This window comes from Alligator mississippiensis, chromosome 6 (genome assembly GCF_030867095.1).
Source record: "Alligator mississippiensis isolate rAllMis1 chromosome 6, rAllMis1, whole genome shotgun sequence".
Classification (NCBI taxonomy): Eukaryota; Metazoa; Chordata; order Crocodylia; family Alligatoridae; genus Alligator; species Alligator mississippiensis.
In genome coordinates, this window is record NC_081829.1 from 58,472,113 (window position 1) to 58,483,491 (window position 11,379).

Genomic DNA, 11,379 nt, shown 5'->3' on the forward strand with positions numbered 1-11,379 from the left:
ATGTAGAATTATCCACATCACAAGGTATTCCCACAATTGGTGCCACTGTTATTAGATACAGCAGGGAGCAGAAGAGCTGGCTAGTACCTCTCAAACCAAACGCCCTGCTAGTCAGAGATGAAGTTTACTGGGTTCAACTCTACCTGCCCATGCTAAAACTTCTTTATGGAGCAGAGGACTTCAATCTTTAGGGCTGCCAACAGTACACCTTTCATGACAGTTAAATTTATTTAAATGTTTAGTAAAAGAGGAACTGCATCATATGGACTAAAGGCTAAGCACAGACAGGCAAAAAGCCAGAGGCTGACTCAGTTCAATCTTTGCAGGTTATTCTAAACTGCTTGGATTGAACCGATAAGTGAGTGAACAGATATTAATTTTTGATTGAGGAAATGTAGCCACATGCCTGCAGTGGCCCAGGTCAAAAGCTGGGGCGGGGGGGAAGGAGAAGGGAGGGGAGTGGTGCTAGAGCACACATCCCTGCTCAGCTGGAGCAGACAACTTAGGCCAAGTCTAGCCCACCCACCCTGTGAGGAGGGGGTTGCAAAGGATGTGCAAAGCATCCTGGGATGCTGGGGGACTGAGTTAACTTAAATCTGGACGGGATCTGGGACAGAAGTTCAATAAAGCAATTTAACCTAAATCAGTTAAGTCTGCTACTACATCCATCCAGGTTTATCTTAAACTAGTCTTGACCATTTTGAAAGTGGTTTACATGCACTGAACTTCTGTTGTGTTACAGATTTCAACTGATTTCGGATTGCTTATACCAGTTTATGTGTAACTTCTGTCCTGAGCCAAGAGACACAAAGCCCACTGTCCTAAGGGAAAGTAATCTTTAAAATGTACAATTTTGAAAGACTTTACTATTTCTACTGGAATCTACAATCAGATAGACAAAAAACATTGCTGAAAAGGATAGAATATTCCGCTGGTACTATCCTGTAATCTACAGAGTAAAGTAGTGATGGTGAAATAAAAAGTCTCCGACAATAACTGACTGAACCTTAAGGGCATTTTTACATGTGCTGTGGCACATGGCACCAAGCACTTTAATTAGTGAGCCGTGCTAATTAAAAGTGCCCATGTGTCACGTGTAGCAGTGTCCTTGCGCATCCCCACACTGAAAAAATGGCAGCAGGGCACTTTGAACTAAAACTCACTGAATGTGTTTTATTTCAAAGCACCCCACCTCCATTTTTTCAGTGCAAAGACACACCGGGATGCTGATACACGTGACATGGAAGGCTGCCAAAGCACATCAATTTCCATGCTCCAGCAGACTCCATTAATCGGGTCTGCTCCGACATGCTGGATTTCCACCACATCAGAGCACGCACCACGCATGTGTATAGGAGCCCTAACAGGTGGTGCATTTCTCAGAAAAAAAATTTAAAATTCCCAAACAAAACATTTTAATTACTAATTTAACACCTTCTCTCAACTTCCTGGTTGAGACAACAGATGCTCAGACATCAGAGCAGCCTTCAGGAAACACTCAAGCAGAATTCTGCCTGGTAGGCTGGGCCTCTACCTCTGGCAAGGACATCTTGGCCCCTCTCACAGTCAAGCCTAAAACTCTTTGGGTCTAAAATCCACATACTGCTTGCAGGGGCAAGGACAGTCTTCTCAGCAAGAACAGGAGAAAAGAGCTGACAGACTGAGTTGTCAATTCTTTCAAAAGCCAGTGGGAAAGCATCCCCCTACTTGAGGCACAGATAGAAATTACAGGTGCACCGAAACAGGCACACTTAAAATTTACTTCTATTCAAGATAAAGTGCAGTTCTAATGGTATTGTCCAGTGCAATCACAGGAAACCTCTCTAAAGCCTTCAAGCCAGTGTGGAGGGCCAAAATCATTAGCGCTCATGTCATCTACGTAAATTGATAAGCATTAATGCAGTTTCAAAGATGTAATTTGACCCAAAATGATACTTTTTAAAAATCAGTTTAGGGTATCCTATAAAGGGAACAACATCAGAGGTTGAAGCAAAATATATTTTTTACTTTTTCAGAATTAGAAAACATAAGCATCTCCAAGGACAAAAAACAACACCCCTCACTCCCAAAAACAGAGCCAAAATACCAGGGGAATAATACAGTTAAATGAAAAAATACAAGAATTTATTCCAACTAAACTGTAAGCTTAAAGCAAACAAAACAAATATTGGCATGTAGAAAAAGGATTAAATAGCTTCAGAGGAAATTTGAAGGGCAGCTATCCAAAGATATAATAAGTAAGGGGAAATTCTTCAAGTGGATCAAACTTATGAAACCTGCCTGGGTATCAATTAGACACCAAGAGCAAAAAGAAGTGCTAGAACAATTTAAGTAATTACATTCTTTGGCAATAAATCATTTTTACCAAATGTTGTTCACTCAGTCACTCCAAGAAAGTTAAAGGCTTACAGAAGCTGAACTATTAACAGAGCCCTCAAAAATGGATCATATTCTTTAGCAAAGGAAAAGAAATTGGTAACATCTGTCTTTAAAAAGGTGCTATGTTATTTCAGGGATTATACAGGGATTAGAGGTCCCCAAATTCTTTGGACCAGTGGACAACTATCAATTCTCAGGATTTTTGGAAGCCACCACACCCTTATCATCAAGTTTTTAATTGGGAAAGGGAAGGAACAGGAAACATGGCAGGGTCAGAGTAAGAAAAGGTGAAAACGTGTCTCAGTACTTAGCTTAGGAAAAGAAAAGTATCTAGAAATATGGTATTTAAGGGGTGCCTTCTACATTTTCATCTTTCCACATAATTCAAGGGCCAGAGACCACAACATGTAACTGAAAGTTAAAAACTATTAGAAAAAAAGCTCAAGAAGTGCATTTTCATATGCTATGTATCACTAAACTGTGGAACACCCTGCTGACGATGGCAAGCATGCCCCAGTCCAGAGGTGGATACAATTTAATTGTGGGTAAGGTGATTTTATCCAATTTAAATACACAACTGTATGTTTATATTTATTACATATTTTGTAAAATACTTGGGAATTAATGTTATCATATCAGTGTAAGATGCTGTTCCTATATCGGCTTAGTAAGACTTTAAAATTATATATGAATAAGTAAATCACCTACAGTTATCCTAACTAGGTCAAAGATCACAAAAGCCTATCAGTCAAATCATTTCAGCTTAGGGTCTAAGATGGAAGAAGAGAGCACTTTACACCAGTGTTGACCCCTCTGCCAATTCAATGAGACTGCAGGGTTCTAGAGAAAATCCTTTCTTTGCTAGAAGACAAATGTCTTTGATGCAAGAAAACAAAGATGAGGGGACAAACAGACAGACAAGGAGAAATGGAAGCAAGAGGCATGGGGTAAACAGAAATCCTCAAGGCAAAACCTGTCCCCAAGAAATAATTGGCTTATGCGGCAGGCCACATGAGGAAAAGCTTATCTCTGATAATAAGCCAGGGAATGATAACCTACTGCATGTTGCAGGTAGACAACCTATTACCAGGTAGTATATTTAACAGGATCCAGACTTCATCTCTTAAGATGCACCCAAACAGAGGACACAACAAAATTAAATGGGACAAATAGATGTGGCCAAGAAATTCCAATCTGCAGCAACCAAAGGTTGAGAGCAAGTTTCTAGGAAAAGCAGGCACAGCTATCTACCAAGAGAAAAAACAACCCGAGAAGGGCCACAGGGGTTGACACACCAAAGACTGGTTCCTCAGCTTTTACGTTTCTTTCTGTACTAGAAATAACCTCCCACTATAAACCTGGCTGTGTATTTTTGGCAACACAAAGAGCTCTGAGGGCATGTTGGGAGCAGAGGGGATCTGAGGAACAGAAGGGCATTATAAAATATGTAGCCAGTATCTTCAAGTTCTACTTTTAGATGGAAGACTTCAGTTTAGCAACAAAAAAATGTTAACCTTGCTACATCCCTCTCTTCCTATACCTCAGTTTGAAGAGGTACTGGAAGGTGTGATGCAAACTTTTTCCATGCAGAACCAAAATCAAAAGCAGAAGTGATCCTAAATCCTAAATGGACAGCAGAAGTGAAATACTGAAATAGAAAGCATTTGCCCTGCAGAAGGGTGAACTGCCTGTTGCTTACCAGTCCATCGCAGTTGCTGATGGCCACCAAGCCACCAGGCATGGCTGAGATATCCCCTGTAAAGACACACTCCTGTTGCAGGGGCTCTCGGAACAGCACTTGGAAATCCTCTTGCCATTCGGCTGAGGCCCCAGGTGGTACCAGCCGATGGTTGGGCTTCACACGGAGATGCAGTTCCTTTCCAAAGACAGTGACGTTGAAATAAAGCAAGCGATTTTCAGCTCCACCTTGGTGCAGGGGCTCATTCAGGGTGCTGCGGGCCACCCTATGCCGAGCTGAGTGCGGGGTGGAGGGATGGCAGTCTTCACCACTCCCTGATGCCACCGAGCCAGACACCACATGTGAGAGGAACCGTCCTTTGCAATCTGCACTGAAGGGCACAATCACACCATATTCACTTAGCTTTCCAGACAGGAGGAGCTCTAGTGGAAATAAATACAGATAGAAAGACTTCAATACATTCAAAGCAATGAGCAACCCTTTGTAAATGTGTCAAGACAAGTGTTTCCTTCGGGTACAGCAGGGCTCATTTGTGTATGCTCCAGGGCTCAGGCAGCTATTGAATCTCAAAAAATATGTTGCTAGATTTTCTTGCTAAATTAGATAAACGTGTTCAAGCCAATAAACTTTATTCTACTCTGATAGAACTCCAGTTTTGTGCGTGTGTACCTTGTACTTCTAAATAGGCATGTCCAACTGAGCAGAATAAACTCATACTGACATGCCTCCTGAATGCCCAACTAAGATCAAGCATGCAAACTATTTATTGTTTAGCTTCCATATATCATTTCCTCCATAAGTAAAAACTCTCACAAACAAAACTCTGGCTGCAGCATCATAAATTCAGAAAGGGTTTGCAAGAGAACCCACGTACGACAGATGCCTCCTTCTGCAATTTCCTATCATAACCAACACAGCCCAGTGCCAGCCCATTATATAAAAATACACCTGTCAAAACAAACATACCTAACAGTCTAAAAAAACAAACCAAAATCAAGGAAGGCAAAAAATAACCCACTGAACTCAAGGACAAATAGCAATAACCAGCCTACAATGATTCTAACATTTTCGACTCAAATATAGAAGTGCAGCTTTTAATTGGCACCTTGTTGTACAGATTTTACACACCACACACCCACAGCAAGTAAACATAGTGTGACAAAAATAAAACTGGTCACCAGAAGGTAGCCTGGACTCTCCACAGGGACTGAAAGCAAACTCTGCACACAAACGTTTTGGAGCAACGGCACCCTCTTCCCCACTGGCGCTAAAATGTCCTGTAGGAATTGCTTTGCAGGCTTCACAGAAAGCTGGCACCGGCACCACACCCCAAGTGCCCCGACTTCAGCTCATGATTAGTTAGGCATGTTCATTTTCACTCCCTCCCCCCATCCGCCCTAGGTGTGCACTGGGGGGCAGGAAACAGACAGTTGTTGGGTTTGTTTGCGGGGGTGGGGGGTCTGCCCTTACCAGTTACATGGACAAAATGCCGAATTCCCTCCAGGAAAAATAGGAGAGAGATAGAGACAGAGAGAGAAAAAGAGAAAGAGATATAGAAATAGAGAAAGAAGAGAGAAGGAAAGAGAGTGAAATAGAAATAGAGATAGAGAAAGAAAGAAAGAAAGAGAGGGAAAGGAATGGAGAAAAAGAAAGAGAAAGGAATGGAGAAAGAGAGAGAAAGAGAGAGCAGGCAGTCAGGGGCAGGGAGCGGGAGCGGGAGCCGGCCGGCCGGCGGCGCAGGCAGCACGGACAGCTCCCCCCGCCGGGCCGGGCCGGGCCGGTTCCCCGGAGCGAGCGCCTTTCCGTCCCTGCCTGCCTGCCTGCCTGCCTCGCTGCCCCGGGGCCGCCGGGCGCGGGAGCCCGGACCCACCTTCCGTCCTGGCCGCCCGCACGGCCGCGAGCCAGCAGTTGAGGGGGAAGAGGCACGACAGCATCACGCGGAGCGAACCCATTTGGCGGCGGCGGCGGCGGCGGCGCGGGATGGCGGGTCCGTGCGAGAGCGGGCGCCGGGGAGCTGGCCGAGCCCTTCCCCGCCGCTCCGTGCAGCCGCTCCGCCGGGCCGGGCAGCGCCGCCTGCGCCTGTGAGCCGCAGAGCCGGGGCGCGGGCTGGGCGAGCCCCATGCAGGCGGCGGGGGAGGCGCGGCCGGCGGTCGGGGGAGGGGAGGGGAGGGGAGGGGAGCCGGGGCAGCGCCGTGCCGGTGCCGGGCAGGGGCGGGGGCGGGGGCACAGGCCTTGCCCCTGGCGCGCGGCACCGCGCTGAGCACAACACAGCGCCCACCTGCGCTCCCCGGACACGCGGGGGGCCCGGCCCGGCCCCTCCATCACCAGCCACGCACCCAGAAGGGGTCTCAAGGCGCCCATGCAAGGTGCTGCAGCCCGGGGGCAGCACGGGTGAGGCGTGGGTGGAGGGCAGCGCGGAGGGGAAGGACCCGGGACGGCACAGGCTCCGGGGCCGCAGCGCGAAGGCGGCTTTGGGGGCATCGCTAGAAGTGGGAGGACAAGTGGCGGGAGGTGAGGGCGCCTCTGCTCCGCACTGGTTAGGCCTCGCCTGGAGCAGCGCCTCTGGGCTCTTTATTTTAAGGACACGGAGATGTCCGAGAGCGTCCGGGGGCAGGCCACAAAGATGATCAGGGGCTCAGAAGGCAAGGCATGTGAGGAGAGGCAGAAGGAACTGGGCATGTTCAGCTGGCAGAAAAGGCACCTCAAAGGGGACATGACAGCAGTCTGCAAATATTTGAAGGGCTGCCATAAAGAAGAGGGAAAGCAGGTTTTCTCTCTTGCTGTAGAGGAGGACACAGACCAATGCCTTGAAGTTGCAGAAAAGTAAGTTCAGATTGGATAGCTGGAAAAACTTCACTGTTGGAACAGCAAGGCAGGGGAAGAGACTGCCTAGGGATGTTGCAGCTCCTCCATCACTGGTGGTGTTGAGGAAGAGGTTGGACAGTCACTGGGCAGGGATGATCTAGGCATAGCTATGTCTGTGTTCTACTAGGGGTATTTCCCATTTTTTTGGGCTTTGCTGGTTGCCCCCTCCACTCTTCCTCCACTTTCTTTTGTGTGTGTCAGGGTGTTTTTAAGCCTTCCTCAGAGGCACTGGGTATTGGCTACAGCCAAGGCTGGGAACATGGACTGAGCCATGCCAATGCCCCTGCTAAGACCAAAGCCTGACTTTCCAGACTAGAGGATCTTGCCCCTCCACTCCAGGTCAGACTGATCACCATGCCTGGGGTCAAGAAGGAATTTTACCCCATGATCAGACTGGTACAGGCTGTGGGGTTTTTGCCTTCCTCTCTAGCAGGGAGCATGGCTTTCTACCTGGGATCTCTTGAGTGTATATTGACAGCATTTCTTAGAAGCAGGACATTGGCTGCCATAGTTCCCCTGCTTTACCTGTGGCAAGTTAGGGTGTTAGGTCTGTGTTGTGTCAGGGTTGACAGTAGTCTTACATAGCATCTAGATTAAGGTTTGTATGGGATGGTGTAGATAGGGATGATCCTGCCTGAGGCTGGGGGTGGACTAAATGACCTTTGGAGGTCCCATCCAGCCCTGCTTCTCTATGAGTCTGTGACCTCTGAAAGCCACCACACTTGGGCACCACCACAAAGTGATGATAATTGTCATGGCTCTAATTCAAGGGTAGATCTAGGGGGATACAGTGGTACCCCTCCCCTCTTTGATTCCTGCTTCACCCAAACTTTAAAACCCACTCCCTAGGAGGAGGAGTGGCATTTCTATTTAGCCAGTCCTGATAGAGTGATTGGCTTTCATGGCTCGTTGTCCCCGATTCCTGTTAATCTCTCTCCAGTCCACAGGTGTTACCAGCCCTCTCTCCTTTTTTAATGATCTTTATGTTCCACCATTCAAATTATCCCTTCTTCTGCAATTTTGCTGTCAGTTAGTCCTTCCTGATAACAGCCCTCTTTGATTTCACAGCCCTGCAGACTATTTAAAAACTTTAACTCAAAGGTAATATTAAACTCCAGTGCAGAAATGACTAACACTGCAGTATTGGAGGCCTTGTGAAGATGCTCAGGAAAGCTAGATTTTGTTTTATGAATCCAAATAAGAGACATGCATTTACCTATATTAACTATGAGACTAATGATATATTATCTTTTGACTTCTTTTGCCTAGTTAGTCGTGCTTTTTCTAAGCTTAACATATAGTCTAGCAAATCAGTGCACATTCCAATAGTTATATTTGATTTTGCTTTGATCTTAAACTGAATAATACAGTGCTAGCCCCCTAGCATATTAGTATACCTTCTAGTTTCTCTTTAACTGTAAAAAAAATACGTACAGTACTGTGTTATATGTGATGACACAGTACCACATCATCTGAACACCCACCCCGCTACTTTTCAAAATCCTCGATCCACCCATTGTCTAATTCAGCTGTGGCTACAACACAGAGTACGCACCGCTGCGCAGTCACAGCCGCCCACTCCAGCACCTCTGAAAAACGGGTATCCATCCGGAAGCACCAGCACTCTGGGTGAGAGTGACTGCTTTATGCACCGTAACCTCAGAGCTCATCCAACAGTCCTCCTAACTTGGAGTCATTACCAAACAGTTGGCTCCTCCCAAGTTAAAAGTATAAAAAGTCTTTACTGTCAAGAATTAATTCAAATACCATCCAAAGTCAGACCTGAAGAAAAGTCTTGTATTCCAAAGTTTGTCTAACTCTATCCCAAGCATGCAGTTGGTCCAATAAAAGACATTACCCAAAGAAATCCTTGCCTCTCACAATTCTGGGACCATCACAGCTACAATATCACTTTAAACACTACTTCAATATGTCACTAAAATAAGTAGATTTACAGTTAAGTTCCAGTATTAACAATTTTTGTCTATAAACCTTATCTACTAGACAGAAATCAGAAAAGGCACACTTTTGGGCCTGGAGTTTGCATGAGTAGACTGTACTGATCTGGAGGTAGTAATCATATCACTGTAAGTATGGTTCAGCTTATATATTAAAAAGATCAGTGTTAAAAAAAATAAGATGCTGGTGTTCTTTAAAGTAAAGGAACCATATAAACAGGAGAGGTGAAATCAGTTCTAATACTGACAAAAACCAAAGGAGAAAAATGCCCCACCTCCCACAAAATACGCACACTACCTTTTTTTTTTTGTAAAGAACCTCTGTGACTTCATAAGGATTAATAGAGCCAGGGTTTTTTTGTTTTTGTTTTTTTGGGGGGCGGGGGGGGCGGGGAGTTCATATATTTCACTCATTTCTTTGGAAAATGTTTATGATTTTTTTTCATTATTCAACAACATTTTAAAATAGAAAGGTACAAAAAAATTGACTTGTTGATGTTGGTAATATAAATATTTTTTCTCATTTTAGCCTTATTCTCCTTTCCAGTGGAATTAAAAGGAGAAGAATAAAAAAGTGAAAGGAAAATGGGATATTCACTACCAAACCTAAAATATTTTTTAAATGCTTATTTATCATTTTGTTCATAAAACAAAAATATATGGTCAAAACAAGTTTTCCATAAAAAAATCACTTTTGTTGAAAAGCTGTTTTTCATAACAGGAAAATATTTTGACTATCTATGGTATTAAAAAGCTAGAGCTCTACATAAATTGGAAACACTTCTAAAATTAAAGATCTATATATTGCAAGAGCACAACATCCATAAGGAATGAGTTCAGTAATAAACTCTTACTTAAAGGACATCTGAATCTCTTTCCTCAGCTAACACAGGCCCTCAAAAAGACAAGGAAAACTCTAAATTGGATGTATATTCTCCAGACTCTGGGATTAAGTAGAATGGGAGGAGCACTACATAAGGAAAGAAGTTTAAATTGAAAAACAACAACAAAAGAATACAGTGGGACTAACATTAGCACACAGTCATTCTAGAGGCACAAAAAATAAGTAAGAAAATATTTCACTGGAAAAACAGACAATTCTACCTAGAAATAAGTTGTTAATCTTTTTAAGTAGACTTTGATCCATTTTGTTTTACTTAAAAATTGCTTCTAACCCTTTTAAAATATTTATAAGGCAGCATTTTTTTGGAAGTAATTTACCTTTTACTTATTTGTTTTTTCCTTAATGCCCCTTTACAATGAGGTAATCAGTGCTTACTTTCTTCCAATGTTACTATTTGCTCAAGGCACTTAATTTCTTACCACTTCCAAAGAGTTGTTCATATTTATGTTTTGGGGAGTTCCAGAAGGAAAGAATCTGTAGAAGGAGTCCTGAGAGTTTAATATTTTTCTTCCGTAAATAGCAGTCTCATACATTTCTTTGTAGCATGAGTAGCTAATAAAATTATATACCTCATTTGACTATTTAATTTTATTTTGGAGGCCCAAGAGAAAGCACCAGAAAGAAGCACTTGTTCTTCCAAGAGGAATAAATGCCTCATTGCTAATAACCCAGAAAAGATACAAATACCCAAGGATCTGCAGTACATCCAGGTGCAGAGACACCTACATGTAGTTTTTTGGCACCTTAAAGAAAATATTGCCTCTTTTTAGCTTCAGAAATATTTAGATATATTCAAAAATTCAACAACGCCCAACTGGTGGATAGGGAAACCCATCTGACTATCTGGGCCTACTAACATCACCTAGCCTCTCATTCTGTTCTCTCTCTCCACTTACTGTGCTTTTTTCTTCCATGTTGGGCTTCTGTTTTCCCTCCTTAGTGACTCAAGGCTTGGCCTTCTCTTTCACTTCCATTTGGCATGTCTATTCTTCTCTTTCACTTTAAGTTTGGCCTTTTCTTTAAGTCTGCATTGACCCTTTTCTTCAACTCTAGTCTTAATCTTTTATTTATTTATTTTTGTCATTGACTTCAGGCTATTTTTTCCCCCTTTTCCCCGCACCCCTTCCTTTGAACTTTATTTTATTTGTCTCTTTTTTCTTTGACTTCTACTTCCACTGCCACTAGGATGGGTTTGCAACTCTCAGTTTCTTGATTGAAGAAACCCGTGTCATCACATTGGCAAGTGACATCCCTTGCAGACTTTTCTATTTGCCATGCAAACTCTCGGTTTATGAAAAAGCAACTCCTTCTTTCATTCTTCAGCATCACCAGTCTGAAAACTGTCAGATGAGTAGGATCTTTTTACAACCAAATTGAGATCCATGTCATTGCTCCAGAATCAGGTTGTGCCCAAAGAGTATGGTCTCACCAAGGATTATCATAAAGGTACAATACTGAGAGAGATCATTTGGTAGAAGGACACTTTGATGGTACCATGTCCTCGCTTCTTTCAAGTCTGCACATGAAGTCTTTCTTTCAGCATGCTCACACCTGTCTGAAGATTTTCCCCCAGC

The 11,379-nt window shown here is 43.8% G+C and overlaps 1 protein-coding gene across 5 annotated transcripts in view; it reads right to left on the reverse strand.

The window, feature by feature from the left end:
- ADAMTS14 (ADAM metallopeptidase with thrombospondin type 1 motif 14) overlaps positions 1-6,245 on the reverse strand; it is a 134,668-nt gene extending 128,423 nt beyond the window's left edge. For 2 of the 5 annotated variants that reach the window (XM_059729904.1, XM_059729903.1), the window contains exons 1-2: positions 5,949-6,243; positions 4,079-4,448 (exon numbers count right to left, since the gene is read on the reverse strand). In XM_059729904.1, coding sequence (XP_059585887.1) covers positions 4,079-4,448; positions 5,949-6,199 — 621 coding nt within the window. In that variant the 5' untranslated portion in view covers positions 6,200-6,243. Of the gene's footprint in view, positions 1-4,078; positions 4,501-5,948 lie in introns of all 5 variants that reach the window. The other 3 variants (XM_019484328.2, XM_019484327.2, XM_059729905.1) reach the window with 2 other exon arrangements.
- Positions 6,246-11,379: the final 5,134 nt, after the last annotated feature.